This window comes from Macrosteles quadrilineatus, unplaced genomic scaffold (genome assembly GCF_028750875.1).
Source record: "Macrosteles quadrilineatus isolate MER2022 unplaced genomic scaffold, UCM_ALF_1.0 Scaffold_11__1_contigs__length_5352618, whole genome shotgun sequence".
NCBI classification, from domain to species: domain Eukaryota; kingdom Metazoa; phylum Arthropoda; class Insecta; order Hemiptera; family Cicadellidae; genus Macrosteles; species Macrosteles quadrilineatus.
The window spans coordinates 3,769,940-3,792,275 of NW_026542604.1; the positions used below are offsets into that span (position 1 = coordinate 3,769,940).

The 22,336-nt window shown below is 37.0% G+C and overlaps 1 protein-coding gene across 3 annotated transcripts in view; it reads left to right on the forward strand.

The window, feature by feature from the left end:
* The window catches only part of LOC129004752 (LIM/homeobox protein Lhx9-like), a 90,916-nt gene that overhangs the window by 59,313 nt on the left and 9,267 nt on the right, over nt 1–22,336 (forward strand). For 2 of the 3 annotated variants that reach the window (XM_054433363.1, XM_054433364.1), the window contains exons 4-5: nt 1,705–2,123; nt 20,492–20,712. In XM_054433363.1, the coding sequence (XP_054289338.1) occupies nt 1,705–2,123; nt 20,492–20,712 (640 nt within the window). The remainder of the gene's footprint in view (nt 1–1,704; nt 2,124–20,491; nt 20,713–22,336) is intronic. The other variant, XM_054433366.1, reaches the window with a different exon arrangement.

Here is a 22,336-nt window from a genome sequence, read left to right on the forward strand (position 1 = left end):
AAGACGCAGCTGACAGAGCTAGCGACTTGCCGCGTAAATCTATACAACTATCCCGCATTGGAAGCGGCATTTATATGCGTTTCCCGGAGAGATCGCTGTAATTAGTTGTAAACAAGGCGCATTGATAAACACGATGTGATATATCAATTGGCCGCACTGCGGCGGTTGTCGGGCGCTGCGCACTACATCTCTTGTGCTGCGCATGTCTGCGGCGTCGCTATAAACATTTATTGTTTAATAGCCGATATTCCGCCGACCGACGTAGACAGTGCGTGTTGTCGGTGTCTGCGTGATAAAGGTGGGAGAATACTCAAGGTCGCTTCATGGTGAAAAAGGTCAACATCGTAATGACTTTTTTGAAATATATGGGGGACGTGTATTTTACGAAACCATTATCGTCGTTTGCTGATATAGTATTTCATATGTTGGTTAAATACTGGTCTGCTGTATCTTATCGTTGCAGTCGCTAGCGATATTTATGTGATGCTCTGAAAAACAAAACTCCAAATTACAGTTTCGGAAGTGTTTATCGGAGTAGTGGCTGTACACCTTTTCCAAAATGGTTCCAACTATAGTTCGGCCGCTTAGAAAACGACCTGCGCGCTAATGCTAAACCAATGTTGGAGGAGGTCGCTTTCTAGGCGGCCGAACTATAGTGGTTTACGCCAATACGAAATCAGCTATAAGCTACTCAATTTTTCTCTGTACAATATCTAAATTCGACACTATACTTCTTTGGCTAATGTTTACACGTGTCTAAAACCAATGATTAAACATAGGACCAATTACAACTTGATATTCGAACATCGCTTGCAAATCTCCATAGAACGGTGACACCGGTGACTGGAGTGGAGAGGCAGGTCTAGCAGCGTCAGTTCCTGGAAGTACTGCGGAGAATGTCGCATGTAGTAGTCTGGAGATTGCAGCTGTAGTTGGCGGTAGTTGCATAGTTTCCAGGGTCGTGTTGGTCGTGTGTTGACCACACACACGGTACAGAGTCTATCGCCATGCGGTTATGACGGTCGTGCCGCCGTCGACCACTAGATAGCGCTGTGGTCACCCCCGCCACCTACCCACCTACCACACCGTCCACAGCCACTACCAGAACTCGGCCACCCATCACCCACACCCATAGCAACGTATTGTGGACACTTTGTTTGTAAACGGGTGGTTTTGAATAGATTTCATAAAAAAGACACTTTAACAGTACCAGAACGTGCGAATTTTTAGTATTTAATTAACGAGAGACAATGATGGTGAAATACTATTTCTAATGTAAGACGCTCATTTTTACATCCTCCCAAATCCTTGGCTGATTGCGGTTTTATAAGGGGTTTTGATTTATTAACTACTGAATGAGAAAAATAGACGGAATTCAGATACAGTACTCCTGGTACGCTTGTGGTTATAGTGCTTACCTCACAAAGGTAAGAACAATCGGTTCGAAAATCGGTAATTGGTCTCAAGACCTTTTTGATGGTTTGAAACTAGACCGTGTTATCCTCGATCATTGGGACTAATTCCGGAACATAACTTACGTCAACATCATCCACTGCAATAGAAAACCCCATAATTGCGTCCCCATCCTAGTTGTTAGTTGGTAATTTAGTCTCGTCAAATCGCAACACACTGTTGCCTTAGCACTATATATTATAAGATGTACTATATGAATTGGACTTTCCTAATTCTCCACCTCTTTTGCAGGTTGTTCGGCATGAAGCGCTGCGGAAGGTGCCAAGCTGCCATCCTAGCTTCTGAGTTGGTGATGAGAGCGAGAGAGATGGTCTTTCACGTCCACTGCTTCTCCTGCGCCGTCTGTCAGACAGTCCTGGCCAAGGGAGACACCTTCGGTATGCGGGACGGAGCGGTGTTCTGCCGCCTCCACTACCAGGAGCTGCCTCCAGCGCCTCCCCCAGACCCCTACCCTGGGGACCTGCACTACCACCCCCGCCTAGGCCCTGGCCCCACGCCGCCTCTGGCCGCCACTCCGCCGCACCCCCACGTCGACCAGCCGCGACCTCCCGCCTTCTTCAACGGCGCACCCACGCCTCGGCAGAAGGGACGGCCCAGGAAGAGGAAACCGAAGGACTTGGAGTCCATGACTGCGAACCTAGGTGAGTCCTGTGAGTATGCCGGAATTTGTTTGACTAATAGTTATAGTTTAACATTAGTGATGCTATAGACTGTAATGCACTGAAGTTCATATATCATCACCTCACCTGTTGTTTTTATTCGTAAAAGGAAAATGCACAAAATACTGAAAGACTATTCTGTATACACAATAATATATGCATAATAATATGCATAAAGTCGCTGAAACTTTTCTCTCTTAGATAAACTATATAACTGACCTAAATTGCCATTAAAATACAAGTGAATCAAATTATTATATTGTGTACTTCCGTTTCTTACAGTCAATAGTACTGTATACATTTTTGCATGCTGATTAACAATCTAAGAAGGCATGAACTATTTTACTAACATCTGTGTGACAATATTTGGTTTGTTGTGTCTGTTTGATTGGCAATTTTAAATTCAAAACTCTTGAAGGGAATGAAATGTCCTAGAATAACATAGCGAAAACGCCCTTACATAATAATATCCCTTACGAAAACGACTTGGTATATACTATTAACTTCCATATTACTGAAAGACATCACAACTTAACCTTTTATATTTCTTCTTAAAATTTTGCACAGCATTATCTCGATGCAGGAAATATCATAATGTTACGGCCCAATGCTATCGGAATGATCAACATTTATCCATGGCCAGATATAGACAGTGAGCAACGACCGGCACAACACATCATCGCGTCGTGAGAACGCCAAAACACCTTCGAAGAGCGAGCGATTTGTCATCGTACGACCTTGATAGGTAATCGTAATCGATTTGGTGGCGAGTGCGCGAGCTGGGCGACTCGTCCGAGCGTAGCGAGCGAGGAAAAACCTACACCGCGGGGCACGCTCCAGCACCCTGGGTAGACAAAGACATTGAGATTGATAGGGCAGTGACGGTAGTTCACGTTGATACACTGGCAGTTCTTCACGTTGGCAGTAACTTACTTTCGTTAACAGTTTTGATTACTGGCAGTAGTTCACATTGACATCAAGCTAGCAGTCACTCTTAAAGCACATTGCGTTCACGTTCACATGAAAATGGTATGATAATGGCAGTTTTCACGCTGACAGTGTATCAAACGTAATGCTGAATACGTTGACAGTAGATTAAGCTGACGGTAACACACCTTGACGTACACCTTTCTTTCCTTTTTTGCTCAAACTGACAATAGATTAAAAGGCAGTACACGATATGAGGTGACAAAAAAAGAATCCGTCAAAGTCCATAATAAGTATTAACTTTCTCCAACAACAGATGGACAATACTTTACACGGAGTAATTATCTTTTCCTATCATTTTGCGTATACATTGTCATTCTAACCAATTTATTCGCTGGACCAATATATTATTCAATAATCCCCTAAAACAAAAACGTTAAACCGCTTTGTACCATCGCGGATATTTATCACAATCGCAAACAAATGTTGAATGGCCAACTAATACTCACGAAGGAGATCTCAAGTGGACGATAATGTGCGAGTTTATGGGAGCGGAACAAAAGATGTCATAAAGTGACGGCTGGCTTTACTGGGGCTGTTAACCATTAGCACGTTGTGACTGGGACTGTACCAGACTGTACACGGCGGTAAGGTAATACAAACACGAGGGAGCGTTTCATAAACTCCAAATTTCACAAACTCCAACGCTTAAAATATTAAATGAACAGAGCGGTTCATAACCTCCAAATTTCATAAGCTCCAAATCTATAACATTCAAATAATCACTGGTTCACAATGTCCAAGTTTCACAAACTCCAACGTTTAAATATTAAATAAACAGAGCGGTTCATAACCTCCAAATTTCATAAGCTCCAAATCTATAACATTCAAATAATCACTGTTTCACAATGTCCAAATTTCACAAACTCCAACGTGAAGATACCAAATAAACAGTGCGGTTCATAATGTCCAAATTTCATAACCTCCAACGGTACAGTCTGAGCCAGAAGTCTCTACAGTGGTTGCCACAGCTTATTAAACGGCCCCAAAACTCAATGTTCCGCTTCAAAATAACTCGACATTTAGCCTACTTAGACTTAAGTTATATGGTTGAAACTTCGTATGAGTGAAGTCAATAAGTCTATGACACTATTGGTTTTAATTAAAAGCTTAAAAGTTAGTATTTTCTATTTTAAATCTTCAAATAAAGTCGGTACTTTTAAATGAGTTTTAAAATATGACATGAAAAAGTTCGTCGGCTGCTAATTTTTTTATTTTTTGGTCAGGTAAGTTAAAAAACGGTGGATTTTGTAGCTAAAGAGTTGAACCTTTTGGATCATATTTTTTAAAATTTTTAGCTGGCGTAGTTTGGTTGTAATTTAAATTGTAATATAGGGGCTACCCGCCGCGCCGCGTGGCGTCATGCGGGCAGATTCTGCCTACAACGTCACTTGTAATACAGTTTAGATACTCAAATTTGGAGCTATACAGGAAAGTTACTAAACTAATTAGAAAAACACGGATTACGAGTCACACTCAGCTGTGTGACTCAAATATGTGTTAGCACATAATTTGCAAATCAAATTACATATTTATATTTTTAATAGCTTTAATTCAAGCTTTCAGCTGAGTTTCTTAACTGTTCCGTCTCTCAATTAAAAGCCATTACAAATATAGTAAGAGATTTTTTTTACCGATGAAAAATTTTAAAACATATAAATTTGTTTTATAAGTATATTTTCTATTAGCTGTTAAAATTTCATGATGATTACATCAGTAGTTTTTTTTTGTTATGTGTAAAAATAGCCCTTTGTTAGAAAAGTGCCGAAAACCTTGTACTTTATTTATTCTACCCACTAAAAGGACGAGAGTTAAAACAACATAAAAAGGTAGAAACTAAAATACATAAACGCAGAAATACATTTTTATAAATAGGATTTAACTTATTCATCATATTGTAGGTATACTGGTCAAGTTTCAATAAAAGTTCATACTCGAGTATTTACACTTTTTTACTCGACAGCAGTCTCGTTTTCTCCTTGCAACTTAATGTGGGTAGTTCAATAATGTTAAAGTTTTGACAAGGTGATAATTTATATTTGGATTTGCCTTTTCAGTGGAGAGTTAGGCATTGTATACCTTTTATTTACCAAAAAAATGCGTAATCACAAACAGTGGAGTCTTTGACTGTCGTATAAAATATTAAGGTATGAAGTTGTTGTTGTAACGATTATTGCATATTCTATTTAAAAATAATGTTCAATGTAAATAATTCAACAAGTTATTAGATAGGTACCTTTTATAGTTTTTAGTTTCTATTTAGCAAATTTCCCTATAAGGAAGTACAGTAGCTATTACCGTAGATGGCATGGTAAGACCTACGCCCGGGACCGATTTACTTTTTGATTTTGATGTCCCCAGAGGCCAAAAACACCATTCGTTAAAATTGTTATATATGTATATACTAGCTGTACCCGCGGGCTTTGCCCCGTTTAACTTCATAAGTATTCGCATGGCTCATTCACGTCCTGGTTGAAGTTCGTTCGCTACGCTCACTCACCTTTAGGTTGGAGCTCGTTCGCTGCGCTCACTTGCCTTCAGGTTCGAGCTCGTTCGCTGCGCTCACTTGCCTTCGGGTTCGAGCTCGTTCGCTGCGCTCACTTGCCTTCAGGTTAGCTCGTTCGCTACGCTAACTCGCCTTTTAGTTGGAAATTAGCTGTTGTCATAAATTTAAAAAAAAGAATAGTGCTGCACCCTGTTGGTAATCCTTGTAACTTTTATGCTATTGAACATCATAGAACATAACGACAGAACCAACTTGTTTAATTGAAACAGCTGTTAAGATTCATTAATTCCTTTTAAATATGAAAAATTATAAAGTTAACATAAAAGTTAACTAAAGAGCCACTGGGGCGGAGCCCGAAAGGATTTTTGAGATAAGAATATGCTTTAATGTTAATCGGGAATGTGAGCTATCATCATGCCAAATTTCAGCCCAATCCGTCCAGTAGTTTATGCGTGATTGAGCAACACACACACAAACACACACACAAACTCACAAACTTTCAGATTTATAATTAGGTTATTAGTAAGATAGATAGATAGATTTATATATATATATATATATATATATATATATATACTAGCAGTTACCCGGCGCGCTTTGCTGCACTTAACAAATATTATTTTAAATGGCAATTAGTTCATTACGACGAATAATAAAAGTGTATACAAAAAAAACATATTTTACTTAATTGCTAGTGGATGAACAATGTTTTTTGTTTTTTCATTAGGTGTATAAATATATAAGTTTTCAGGCGTACCTACCACCACGTCAGCACGCAACATACAGCTGTCCGTGTGAAAGCATGCATATTCTAAATTTAAACCGACGACAGTCAGGGATTGCCCTGGTGTCTTAAAATGGTTATTGCGAAAGCAAGACACAAAGGAAATTTTAGTTTCTTAAATTCAGAGGGTAATTCGGATGAAATCATCAGTATTCATGTGATTAAAACTATTTCTCCTTTAAACTTACCACTGATAATTCTTGCTTCAATCATTTTTGGTGTCAATTTTAGCGAATTTCCCTATAGCGAAGTAAGCTATTACCGTAGGTGGCATGGTAAGACCTAGACCCGGGACCGATTTACTTTTTCATTTATTGATGTCCCCAGAGGCCAAAAACACCATTCGTTAAAATTTTTATATATGTATATAAATAACGATGTACGGATGGATAATGCTACTTGATATTTAGATTCAGTGATATCACTACCTGCCGTCCCCCCTCCGCGCCACTTCGTCACGCCACACGTTTTGTGAAGTTTTACGTTCATTTATACAATTTCCATTATGTACGGACTTTGTCTCGTTATTATAACACGCATATGACCTTTGACTATTAATACAATAGTTCTTCTGTATCCAATAGTGAATGATATAACATACAATTTCCCAAAACTTACTAGTGTATTATTAACCAATCGTTTCAATTGTTTTAATTTAAAATTCTCATAATGCAACTGGTTAAATGATATATAAAATTCCAAAGTGCAAATGATAAAATCCACGTCATCTACCAGACAAAACTACTCTTAGTTTTTAACATTGCCGTTATTAACTCCGTTTAGTGATTAATTTCAAATGAATGTAGGATAAGTAAAATCAGTCGATGAAGCGTAGAACCATTGCAATAATTAAATGCTGATAAGTTTCCTACTCTAAATACCCTACTCTAAAATATTTACCTAATGTTACTTTTTAAATTCCGATAAATTTAAAATGTGGACCATTAAAAAAATATGCCGGCACCACCCATATTCACTGGGCGACAAAATCTCAGGACTGGGTGACACTTGTGTCGCCCAGTTAACATGTTATTGTATGCCCTGAGAGGAACCATACTACTCTTGCAGCGTTAAAATAATTATAATATCCAAGAAATGTTCAAATCCATGATATTGATTGAGTAATCCATTATCTTGACTTAAGGCTTCAAACGTTCAATGGCTCAAATTAAAGCCTATAATTTACTGATTATTTTGAGTTTAAAACATAGAAAAAAAACATAAACAATACTAGAAGTATTGATTTTCAATGATAGAAAGCCCGTATATAAAGATTCATGTTAAAGAGAATACGAATTTCACAATATATTCTTATATGAACTACATCATGTGAAATGTTCACAAAAATCCAATATTTTCCAAATGTAACACACTGTTACTCATAAACAAGGAAGTAGCTTTATAAAAAAAATCAACTTAAAAAAAGTTTTTATTTGCAATTACATGCTGAAATCACAATAAAATACAAGTTGTCAGATAGAAAATACTAAAGTTAATTTTAATAAGGGAAAATATTGGGGATATTTAAAACAGCGGATTTGTATTTGTTAAAAGAAAATAGTTCATGCTTCCTAAATGTTTTCTCTAAATCTAATAGTGTCTGAGAAAGCAACGTTAAAATAAAAACGTTCGAACCACTGCAGTTTCTAATTTTATATTAAGGGTATAGTTAAAAATTACTCGTACAGTAATCAAATAAACAGGGTAACGAATTGAAGGATAGGTACAACTATACTACAGTATAAGGACGCCAAATACGCGTAGGTACAACTAGGTTGTTGTCCCTAGGAATCGAGGTACAAGTAGACGGCGGTACAACGAGAGGGCATACATGTCTAGTTGTACCTACGTCTAGTTGCGTTGGTTGTACCTACGACTAGTTGTCCCTAGGTATCGAGGTACAAGTAGACGGCGGTACAACGAGACGCGTTCTCCCGATGGACTAGGGTTGGGACTGATGACTCGCCCAACCAAGCTAGCAGTGCGGAGTGTGGGAACTGTTGTGACAATTAGATTAATGTATCTGCAATCCTAAAATGCTATGGGAAGATAGGGGAAGATAGGGTTAAACAGGACCACGACGTAGAAAGTAGTGAAGGAAGTAGTTAATGTGGCAGAGCAGAATGAGGGAACCGTTTGTGGCAGTTAGATTTATGTATCTGCAATCCTAATGTGCTATGGGAAGGGAGGGAAATAGTATGATTAACGTACAGAAATCTTGGGCAAATTAAAAAAACGATAAACAAAAACGTGTTTGGAAGCATTTAAGATGTATGCATGATTATACTTAGTCAACTGTAATTTGTACTACTGTATACAAATAAGGGAAACATATATTAAGATTTGTACCGTTGGCTATCGTTGAAAGTTGTCCCAAAAATCTTGTTAAAAGCTGGTATGTATCGTACAAAACATGTATATTTGGCAAATATTTCGTTATTCAAAATTCGCAAACTGGCTCTTTACTCCTATATGGAGTGAGTTATCGAGTACAGCATGAATCATCCAAAGCACCAGTTCACCATTGGGAATATCCTTCAAGGCCTATGCAAAGAATTCATGTTGATTTTGCTGGACCATTTTATGGCCATTATTTTCTACTAATTGTGGATGCCTACAGTAAATGGCCATAATTTTAACCATTTGGTCCAGCAAAATCAACATGAATTCTTTGCATAGGCCTTGAAGGATATTCCCAATGGTGAACTGGTGCTTTGGGTGATTCATGCTGTACTCGTTGACATCCCAAACAATTTAAAGTCATATTCTCAATGTCTGCATCAATTTTAGGCCACCAAACATACGAACGAGCTAGTCCCTTCATGCGAACTATACCCACATGAGCCTCATGAAGTTCTTTCAAAAATTAATTCTTGCACGAAGTTGTTTGGGAATCACCACACGATTCCCTTTTAATAAGCATCCAAGCTGAATTGACCATTCTTGTTCGTTAGAAGACATCGGGTGATGGATTGGCTCCCCTCTGATTAGTGAGTTTCATAAGTTAAGTCTATCGACGGGATTTGTCTGAGTTTTCATTACCATGCTATCTCTAAAAATAGTGTTCTCGACTATAATATCGCACTCAACGTACTAATTTTTATTGACCTTATGGCTACATTATTGATCATATTTGTAATAACCACTGTGAATCAGCATTATTTGACGTAGGGGTTGAGACCGTTATATTTAAATTTGTAAACTGTGTAAATTGGTGCACGGTTACGTGTGCCAGGTTCGCTAGTTTTTATTATTTATAAAACATATTTTAGTAATACCAACCAGCTTAAATTGCTTACAACAATTAATAACAAAACTTCAATGCTCTATCAATGAATTTGTACATTGCGAACACTATGTTTTCAGTTAAAGATGTATTACAGCAGTTCTAATTACATTAACCTATATGTTTTGGACTAAAAACCTTTAGTGAAATACCAGCTTTCGTTTGAGCTATTCATTATTTACCTAAAGAACACTGCTGACTCACGATTCAACAATAATTATAATCGTTTTAATACTTATCTGCAATCAATGATACGTAAATCAACATTTATTTCATTTTTATTTGTATTTTATTCCATTTATTTTGCTAGGTTAAACAGTAATATCACGAATTTAAGGATACACATTGCAAAGGAGTTTTTTCCCGAATTATTTTACTTCCGTGTTTTTTATTGTGAAGTGTCACACAGTTTAATGAAAGTCCATCCTAGTGAATGAGTAGCTGGTGTATTATTGAACTGTTGAACATTGACAGGTTTAATTATTAAGACACCAAGAGTTTGAGATATCAATCTTTGGTGGGATTCCTGTATTGTGTTTGGTGATTTCAGATAAACTGTGCCTAATTTACAATGAAAAAATGCATCGCATTTAGTAAAACAACAGCAAACATAAGAGCTAGTAATTCTTAAATTAAATTTACCAATTGAAAAAACAACTACTTAGAGATGGAGAACATTATCTCTGGTCTTGATCTACTGAAATACGAGTTAAAGGATTGAATATCGATTTTATTTATAAAAAAAAAATAAGCGAAATAATTTATGATAAAATTGTTGTTGATTGTGTGAGTCTAACAGTAGAGGACGAAGATTATCTCAACTTGAACATAGTGCGTAGTATCTATGAGCAGAGGACTTGAAAAATTATATTTAAGTTTTGATATAATATCATACGATAATCAGGAAAAGAACCTGTATCCAAGAGAATAGTAAAAAGCTCACGCGCGCGCACTGTTTTAAGTATGTTGTGTACATTTGCGACTTTTCGGGTGCTTCATATTTGGCGCCAGAATGTGCCTTGTTGACCTTCATTATTTTTTTCTCACGCCCGTCCATAACGGATTTATAGTACATCCGCTTGACTAGTTACTGATATTTTAATTCACTCCACAAAATTCTGCCTTAGTACAGTATTTTGTTAACTCTAGACTTCTTTGATTCCTAACAGGACCAAACAGGTGAACAGGACAGTTAGGTGATAGGTCATACTGTCAATATACCTGATTATATAAAAGTAATATCGATAAATAAAATAAACTACAAATGTCATGTTTTATTTCCTGAACCACGAATAGGCAATAACAATACATTAAGAATAAGATAACAGCTGGCTGGAGTGTATGTAATGTATGTAACGCAACTGCAGGTTTGCTGCGGCGGGGGTATTTTCATTTTAAAACATATGTTTACGAAGTCTACAAAATTATTTTACTTTGTTTACATGTCTTCATATTTCAAGCGTATTATTGTGTTGAAGGAATGTTTAACAATCAATAGCCACTTTCACTAATTAATTATGGATTCAATATTAAATGGAAAACTCCTGCTTTGTTTTTATTTCAAAAACATTATAATGAGATGATATATTCTAAACGTTTCTGTTACACAAAATACAGTTAAAATACAGTTAAAATACAAAATACAGTTGAAGCATAGACATGAACATTTGACGCTTACTTTAGTGTTTAATCAATATTTTGTTTAAAGTGGAATGACCTCAACGGCTACTCTGGAACTAACCTGAGAATTAAACTAAAAAAGTTCGTAGAGACAATATATTTTTTCACTAAAGCAATTACTATGACAAGTTCCAGTGAGCGGGATTTATTAATTTTGTTTGGAGAAGGTTTTAACTAGGTACATTCTGTTTCAAAAAGGAAAAGGGGTTAAGATCATATAGACTAGCATGCATAGTATGAATAAAGTACAGGGCAAAACCTATAACAATAATATTTTGAGGTAGTTTCCTTTTCTTTATATGCATGTCAATGCTGGAGAAACGTAATTTCGTGATTGGTTTCGACAAATGGGTAATCAAACCCTAACCATGCACTGCAGTGGCAAAAATGTTAGTCGTGAGCCGTTGATTAGCTTTTTCAAATATAGATGAATATAAACTCGTTAAATGTTTTAAAATAAAATTATAATATATCAATTGAATATAACATGTAATACTATCTAACAACTAAATGGCTAAAGAGGATGAAGAAACAAATAAATAGGTATTGTAATGTGGTCTCAACCATGGTCTCAACTATGAACCCGCTGAACGTTTTAAATAGGCCTATTTCGATAGAATGTAAAGTCAATCGCACTTTTAGCAGGAATTCCACCACATAAACTTAGAATAAGAGTAGTTTCTATTTTTGTTTCTATTATTTGGACCAGAACCAAATCTAGGGTAAAGTTTAGTCAAAGGGATGCATTTACACTAATTTAGTTTACCTTAACGAAAGGAGAATAAAAGTAGAAATAATAACTGGGCCAGGTCGCTAATTCAGTGGGTTTTACCAAGAACTTAAATTATCTCCACATTTCACGAAGACAATTTCCGAAATTACAATCGGGAAAGCATTTATATCAAAAAATTTTGTTAACTATAGACTACCGGTAAGCATTAAAATGCACAAACATACGCCTGTAAATTAAGTTACCATTCTTCGTAATGTAATGACATATTTGATGTAATATAATGATGATTAAATGCTAGAAACTCAGTTTCTATATCCCGCAAACTGATGCTGAGCCGGCCAAACTCCTAGCGCCAATGCCGCGCCAAGCGATTTTAGGCCTATTTTTAATCGCTTAAAAATGATACAAGCAGGCTCCGTATCAAAAAAAGCTTCAAATAAAAAATAAAATTCATTCTTTGATCTAAAACTTTGCAGCAGGATTTTTTTTCCTGACCAAAAAATAAAAAAGTTCCTCGCTTACTACATTTTTCATGTTTTTTATGGTGTTAAAAAACAATCATCTGTTTTAATTTGCCTAAATAAATTATAACAATTATGTTAAGGTAAAAACTAGCTACATAGTAATGAGCACTGGTTTTTCCAGAAAAATAATATATCAATTTGAAATTTTTATGTTAACAAATAAGTGCAGCAGAGCAGGTTGAGTGAATGTATGTTTGTGTAAAACAGAGAGGTTCATTCGGCCCGTCCGCCTCGGTATCCCGATTGACTTATGGCAGAGACTGTACCGTTGGAGCTTATGAAACTTGGAGGTTATGAACCGCTCTGTTTATTTGATATTTAAAAGTTGGAGTTTGTGAAATTTGGACATTGTGAATCGGTGATTATTTGAAAATTATAGTTTTGGATTTTATGAAATTTGGAGGTTATGAAACGCACTGTTTATTTAATATATTATCGTTGGAGTTTGTGAAATTTGGACATTGTAAAAACTGTGCTTATTTGGAAGTTATAGTTTTGGAGTTTATGAAGTTTGGAGGTTATGAAACGCACTGTTTATTTAATATTTTAGACGTTGGAGTTTGTGAAATTTGGACATTATGAACCTCACCCAAACACGATTACCAACTGAACAACAAATAAAAATACTGAAACAGTTGAAAGCAGGGTCTTGAATGGCATCGTTCAGTTTTCCCTTGCTGTTTATGCTTATTTTTTTAGGTTAATAAATACCAAAACTACACGTACCCCTCCGTTCCAAGGTCAATCAGCATTCATAATGCGAAAAATACATCCTAAGTACGTCGCTATCCTAGTGATTCAGATGAGAAAATTAGATCATGATTGATTTCTCCGGTAAAGTCTCGTTGCACAAATTGTCCCCGCAATAATCCGTCTCAATCGCCGTCCCTCACTGGAACACCCTGTATGACAGTCACGTGACCACCGGAACTGTTTAGACAGTGATGAGGGGAATCACACGGATCATCTGTCCTCAGCAGAGCAAGGAGACTGCTTCCTGTGGGGAGACGTCAGCCGTGGTGACGCGTCCATAGGAAACTGTGGTCCTTTGCAGAAAATTGTGCATTTCTCTGAATGTGCTAAGTAGTAAATTCCGATGAACTTTGTATGTAGATAATAGTTGACAAAGATAACTATTATTTAGGCTAGACTAACATAACCTACCCCATCCTAACTTCACGTTACACAATTCCCTCCTCATCTCAACCTAACGTAACTCAATCTATCTTATTAGACACTAACGTTACCCGAACCAACCAATCCTGTGACATTGTCGTGACGTTTCACTTGGTGATGAGCCCAATGACTATTCGAGGCATTTGGTCCTCTTCAGCACCATGTCAGTATTTGAAGGAGTTTTAGGTAGTTAACGAGACTTTAGGGCAACAACGACCAACGATAACGGAGCTTTGTGTATTACACATGCAGTAATAAGAGTGCTCACTTGGTTTTATTTGTGTACTAGATTTTTTATCAGGAGCTACAGTAAATACAGTTTTAATTTTTCAGTTTAATAAGATTCGTTGTAGTTGCTTCAAAAACCCACAAATAGATTTCGAGCACACAAATATTTATGTTTAGGACATAACACACATTATAATATCTACACTACTTGATAATACTTGCCCAGTCTGTACTACTTGATAAGAATACTGTAAAGTCCCCTTTAAAATCCTCAAACTAACACTTTTCCCAATCCACTTTTCTTCTACAGTAAAGTACGCCACATTAATCACCTCCAACAGGCAACCCTGACACTTGGTATCGGTCGACACACTTTTCCCACTTTTCCTTGTCATGTCACATACGTCACTACGTCAACTTCACGGTTTATCACGTAGCACGTAGCGTAGTTACGTTGCGTACCTCAGTAGTACCTCACGCCACACAACTCTTCCTCGGCTTTCTCCGCGTTCGTCCACCAATTACAGCAGTTCGTCACTCTCTTCGGACGAACGACTTCCCGATATGGTGTCCAGTAAGTGTGGTTTTAATTGATCCTGCTCCATCTCGCACGAGCCGGTAGTAAAAGTTATAAGTAATTGTTATGTTGCCTCTTCTATTGGTATGGGCACGTGATTGTTTGGTTAGGTTAAGTTAAATAAAGTTTCAATTATTCTTAAACTTGTTTGTTTGGTTTGGTTAATTTATTTTTCAGTCATTAAAATACTGCATCACCTGTACATTTATCAAAGTACAAATTAGGATGGAAGGATGGTAAAAAAACGCATTTTAGCAATGTTTCTTCTGTGGAAGATACAGTAATAGACGTGTAAAACCAAAACCAAAATGTCATTGTTTGGTTAGGTTAGGTTTAGTAAGTCATCGATTATCTGCAACACTGATTTATCGTTTTGTTTAGTTTTAGTTCATAGCAATATAGGGTTTTTTGGTTTGAGTGTGTTGCCAACTTATCGTTTATTGTTTCGGTTTTGAGTGCGTGATCGACTACAACACTTTGCGAGGTTTCAGTCGTTTTGCCTCAAATTGTCTATGGATATCTACTCGAATTCAAAGGATTCGAAGGAGTTGGACGAAATTGTTTTGCACTAAACAAGATTAAATCGCCAATATTTTGCATTGAATTATTGAAATACTGCCACCCCTACCCACACTAGGTACAAACAATGGTCTATATTAATTATAAACTTCGAATGTCTATTCTATATTTAGTCAGAAACTAAAAAAAAAAAAACTCGGTAACTTATATCTCAACCATCTTCTGTGCGCTGCGTAAACAATGATTCAAATAATTACACACCCAAACCAAATTTAAAATTAATTATTTCGAAACCTCGCTCCAATATTTAAACCCCTTGGTGATGTTTTATTCATACGTTCATACATTTATTAAACTCCTAAACCCTCTAGTTTACGATCAATGCTGGCCGTTGGCACATTATTAAACCACTCAAAATATCGTAAAGCGTGCGGTTGACACTTACAAGATTATTACCGTTCCGGACCGTAAATAAACGTTCGATTAGGTGCGGACTGCGGACTGCGGACAGCGGACAGCGGACAGCGGACTGCGGACTGCGGACGGTCAGCTGTATCTCTGTGTCTGGTTTGTGGTCGTAATACATTTCAGGAGTCGGCCTCAGGCGATGCGTTTGTTGTTTTTCACTGAGGTACGGTCTACGCTGGTTGCCGGGTTTAAAGAGGCACGAATTCGATTCGATTCGGTCGTTTATCGTACCTTTTTTTAGCCGAGTTACACGAGTACGTCACAGTAAAAAATTACTTCCCGTCGAACCGATGTATTGTTTATTTATTCATCCCCCGGGCTTACACCGATTGGTTTTGCTTCTCTTGATGAGTTTAGTTTTATTCTGAAGGGGAATGTTAGTGTTGGGTGTTTATTCGTTAGTTTGTAAAATATTTCAATTAAAAGTCGAATGATGAATTAGGAACAAAGAATTTAGCATTTTGAAATAGAATGTAGTAAAAGTACACAGAATTTCAAGTGATAACACATGAAACATACACCGTGTCCCAAAAAGAATGGATTAAATCTACAGCTTAATATACGTGTTATTGAGGGTCGTAGGAAAGTCAAGTATGGCTTATTTTAAAGCTGACATCTTTAAGTTTTTTTAGTATGATTCAACAAAAATCAGCTGTTCATTGTTGTGAGCACGCTTGAATTTTCAAAACATAAACAAACCACACAGTTGCATTATGAATGTGCAGTTAAAAGCACAGCGCCTTGAGTGCTTCATTGAGACTAAATCAGTGGTTAGAGTAAAAAGAAGATTTCGGACTGTGTAAAATGTAAATCCACCATCCAGAAACAGTATGCAGCGATGGTACAGGCTAGAAACATCGGCCAGATGGATGAAACCTTCCCAGTTGGATTGGTCGCGGCGGTTCCATACGGTGGCCTCCTAGATCTCCTGACATTACGCCTCGTAATTTTTTGTATGGGGATTCGTGAATCAAGTGTATAACTTGCCGATCTCAAACTTAGATGAACTTAAAGCAAAGATAAGGGAAGCCTTTGAAAAAATATCCAAGGAAATGCGACACAATGTGTGGTCTGAGCTTGAACACCGCCTTGACTTTCTCCGAGCGAACAACGGAGAACATGTAGAGATTAGGCGGTGAAATCTTGTTAGGAAAAACTTAGAATGTTAAGAAATAAAATGTATATAAAGTTAACTTTTTATCTTTAAGAATAAAGTGTTCATGTCAGTTTACTTTTGATCCATTCTTTTTGGGACACCCGGTATATTTACACCTTAGCTGTTGAGTCACAAGACGGTAAATATATATAAAAGATGGTAAGTGGTGATTGATTTTGATTCGACTCTCCCATCATCATCAGGCCCATTAGACAGTCTGATGATGATGACAATAAAGATGGTGGATGATCAATAAGTTTCGCCTATTGGGTCTGATATTGATTGGATACCCCAATTGAAATCGATCACCACTTACCATATTTTGTGTTAACCATCTAACAAGTCAACAGTATGTAAATAAATGTTTTAAGTGTTAGTCGTATTTTTATATACTTTCAGTAATTCTTTTAAAATTTCTACAAAACCGAGAGCCATTGCGATGTTTGAGGTAATTCTAACCTGAACATTATTTCTTTTATAAACAATCCTTTAAGCAGGAGCCGATGCAGGACAGGCCGCTGTTATCAGTTCCTAGGCTGTTGTAAGTCGGATGACTCCTTAGTCACGTGATTATAACGTCCTTGGCTGAGTCACTGATAACAAGAATGTCAGTCACCGCCATGGTCACTCACTATATAATATATCCCTCTTCTGTATACGCTGGCGACAGAAATATTTATAATTATTGCTGGGTAACTAACTAGGAGGTTTAGAACTCGCCTAAAATACATTAAATATCACCAGGTCGATTTTATGAACAGTCGGCAACTATTTCATGTTTAGATTACTGATATTGCTTAATTTGACATTTCAAAAAAATGTTAAAGTGATAAGGAACCTTTTTTTAATTTTTGGGAATATTTGTACCTTTTGAAAACAGCAGTAAGATTCTAAGTAGGATCTTTGTTAATAACTCAAAAATTATTTATAAGGAGGATTATTGATTTCCTAGCTCTTGCTTGAACTACACAACCGTGTTTTATTTTACTGTTCATACTCGTATTTTTATAAATAACAGGGTCTATGTTACCAGACTTAAAATAAAATTATAAATGCCTTAGCTGATTATTATTATTGCCTTAGGTGAACTATTATTGCCTTAGGTGAATTATTATTGCCTTAGGTGAATTATTATTACCAGACTTAGCTGTCACATCTGATGAATTGTTCATAACCGGTTAAAGACCTGACAATCAAACCCACAAATTATATAGTTCTTTATTAGGCTTATTGAAATTATTATTTTTAAAAGTGGTTTTAAATTGAAAATTTTGTGATTTTAGAAACCAAGCTCCACAGAGTATCCACATATCTTTCTTCACTCATATTTAGCTTACAACAACCACCCAAGTCTTTACTTTTGATTGATTGATTAAATATAATCGTTGTACTGAGAAAAAAGCTCATTCTCTACACTGATAAAAAAACATTCGAATATTATATCGTCCGATTTCCGTTTATGGATTCCTTCCAGCCAATTTGATATATATTTTTCACCCTCACCGGTTGTTGATATATAGTCTGAGAGCCAATATTTCGCGTTCGGCCGACCTGTCGTTGTGTTATTGCTTATAATCCTGCGGCTATTTAAAGAAGATGTGATTTACTGACTATAAAGGTCTGTCTGTGTCTGATATACAGCGTGTGTAGACAATAACATAACCTGCCAAGTGTGGGCGCGCTTTACACACCAACACACACACACACACACACACGTCATACTGTATAAGTTATTTACATATGTTTGCACCCATGTAAAAAAGGTTATATATGATGGTCATATTAAAATTGTCTGGGTAGCCGAATGGTTAGAGTTGGAGGCGATTACTCCTGAAGGTTGCTGGTCCAATCCCAAACGGTGTAGAATTTGAACTTAGCTATAGTCGTTGGGATTCAATTGAGGATGATTTCTAATAAGAGTTAGACGTTAGTAACAAGACGAATTTGTTATGAATTTATTAAACAGTTTTTGATATATCATTCGATTTCCATCATTGGTTTTCTTATTGAGCTCGTCATATACCGTAATTGATGGTCGATCAGCTGTCATCATACCGTTGCCCCGTTCTTGTGAGTTAGGTCTACATGAAAAGAGAGAGAAATAGTGATATTCGTTATCAGCTGCCAGACATCCTGCGAGGGTCACCTTATCAGCTGATAACCCGTTCACATCACAACGGTTACGAAACACCCCCCCCCCCTAAACTATCCATTCAAATAATGCTGAAAATTGGATGGATAAAATATTTTGATTTTGCAATTAAAATCAATTTAGATCAAAATCATTTTCACAATAACTATTCAAACAAAATACAAACTTTTCAAAAATAAAATACAACGATTGATAGTAGTCATCCAAACTATCTAATCTACAATCTATATTATAGAATTGTTTATGAAAATGAATTTATGTTCATGTCAATGAATAATCTGTGTCTACCTCTGAAGGTTTCGATGTTGTCAATTGGCCTGTTAATGGTACAACATTAGGTAATAATCCAACAATGCAAACATTTGATCTAATTGTAATTCTTTGAATAAACTTGTGGGTAATGCAGCCCCACCCCCAAATAGGCGACCCTATTTTACAGAGTTGTCTGAATGGAAAAAGGACTAAAATATTAAACACATGAATAGGAAAATGTGTTGCGATCGTGTAACTTGTTTAATACTTGACTGTAAACCAAAACCGGGACGAACCCGTAGCCTAGTCGATTGTTCGATTGTTGATCAAATCACATCAAATGATAATCTCTATCGATGCTTGTGAATCTACAACAGATACTCCAACTGTTTATCCCTGTTTATGCTTCATGTTACGACAAACGTTAATCAGATCAGTGTTTGATATTGTGAAACATCGGCGTTATAAGGGGATGAGGGGGGGTATATTCAGGGGGTGCGGTAGCAGGCAAGTACACTTGATTAGGCTACCTGGGGATTACTTCGGTAATCCGCGCAAGGGTGTCTAAAAACACAATCAGATTACAGCGCAATCACTTCCATGTCAGATTTGGGTAAATTAATTGGCTACTGTCAGTACAAGCCGCTTACGCCTTGATTGGCCCGCTGTACGCTATACAGGGTGTGTCAACAACCAATCCTCGTCTGAGCTGGTTTTGATTGATTATTTTCACAAAACGTAGATAGATTGTTGAGGATGATTTAACATTGATAGTCTCTTGTTTCAGGTTTTTGAATAGTTTAAGTACTGTACTGTAGTCTGTAGCATACTAACACGATTACTTTGAGTTTGTATAATAATTTAAAATAGTTGTATAAACAATTTAACAGTGTTATGAGTTATACTGTATTTCATTTTAATACTACAAATATTGGGGCATTTTTAGGTTACCGTATACCATATACCAGTTACCGTTTTAGATTACCGTATACTGGTGGTATTTTTTTACTATTTTATGTAGGTAGTTTTTTCGCTGCAAATCTGTAATTTCGCCATACTTTGGTAAATGTGAATTGGTATGTGTCAGGGTAAACCTTTGTGATGACGTTCTTCTGGATCACGACATTGATAAGAAAAATAAATCTTACAATTCCTGTTTCCCTCTAATAATCCTGTGTTGTATTTCGACGCTCTTGCCCTAAGTAGATCCATACAAAAAATATTCTTAAAAAAACTCAATATTTTCTTCAAAGCAACAATTTAACGTGTGAAGATGCTTATGTTTGCACTACTTTGGATTCCTGAAATCATCATCTACTTCTTTTTTCCAGACTTGAACGCAGAAGCCTACCTCGACGTGGCATTTGGCCCAGGGACTCCGGGGATGGGCGCCAACGGAAGTCACCACCAGAGGACAAAGAGGATGAGGACGTCCTTCAAACACCATCAGCTGAGGACGATGAAGTCATACTTCGCTATCAACCACAACCCCGACGCCAAGGACCTGAAGCAGCTCTCGCAGAAGACGGGGTTGCCTAAGAGGGTACTACAGGTGAGTTCTGAATTCATTTTATTTAGCCGATCTTAGTTTTCAAATGAATTTGAGTGGAAAACATGCCTTCTTAATTTTAGAGGCACAACAGTTAAGGATGACAATCTCGTATGACAAAGTTTTACTAGCAGTCGTGATCCGGCTCATTGTGCTCATGAGTTGAAGAGCGAGAGTCCTTGCGAAACTGTCTTTGGATCTTTTGCTGAAAGGAACATGAAAATTTATTTCAGCTGAGGTAGTATAAGTGGATGCAGGAACACTAAGTCAGTCTTGCTTCTTACACCTAAAGAATAAAGCCTCATAACAGAAGCCAAGCCATCAACATCATATTTTCAGAAGTGTCGGATGTTGATAAAGTGTATAATGCAAATCTAGAGGGATTAGAGTCTTTTCTGAAGAAAATTTTGGTGCTCGTGATTTTGCTTCGCAACATTTCGGTGTTGTTTGTGGAAAATTTACTGAGCCACCTGTAGTCCCGACACCTTCCGTCTACCGCCTCCAAGGTCAGGGAAAGTAGAAGTTTACTTCCCCATCTTCGCCGTGTTCCTTGACGTCCATCAGGATGTTTACTTATAATCGATTATTTACATCGCGTAGGTTTGTTTTGTTTAGATAACTTTCCTAAATAAATAAACTGTCGGGATTTTCGTCTTTGCATAACCGGTGGTGATGTCTTCAACGCCGATAGCCATTATAGCTTTCACCTGTTCCTAATAAGTAAACCTCCAACTATTCATATACAGAAAATTAGTTCTTTGTTGGTGTGTATATGATGAAATGGGTCTGAACAGGTACCGACGGATTTGGGTTTTTATCCATTTATTTACAATGAAATACAACACTAAATTTGTTTTCATCATTATAATTTATCATTATGTAGCTGCATTGAGACAGTGACGTATTTCGATTTTCAACCAGAATATACGTGAAAAAGAAGATTAATCTAATGGAGTGAGGTATTAGTGTAATTTTTATATTCAAATTACTCTTTATTTGTAGACAATTTTAGTTTGGTTTTCTATTTTTTGGGAGAAAGATTTATTTCTGTTGCCGTGTAGCCTAAGATCAGATTTTCTTTTAGGCAGGATCAGTTATTAAAAGCTCTAAAAGCAGAGCATTTAAGTTTAGTTTCAAACCATCGTAAAAGCTGATAATTCTCCGTATTGGACCGGATCCTTCTGTTTACGCTGTAACCACCCCCTTTATTTGTATTCATTACTAAATGTCTTTCCTAACCAAACATGACTAAATGCTTGCCGAACGTTTTTAAACTCTCAACCGAGTTATCAAACACGATAAATCTTCCCTCACTGCAGAGCAGTAGCAGTCTTCACCACTTGAGTCGGAGCCGCCATCATCCTGCCATCGCGACAACCGTCCTCCATTGATCTGGCCCTCGGAGAATGCGGATGGTCGCTTGTATTATGGAGGGAATGTCGTGTATCCTCCCGGAAAAAAAGGAAATCGCCGGGAGAAAAACGAGGAGCTAGCGTTTGTGCGCTCCAGATCTCCGTGGCGTTTTTCTGTCGTCTCAAAGCACATAATTAATATTTCAACGGCCGGTGCTCCATTTGTCGTCCGCCATCACAGAGGTGCGCGCCGCGTTCCCGCTTTTTCTTCGTAT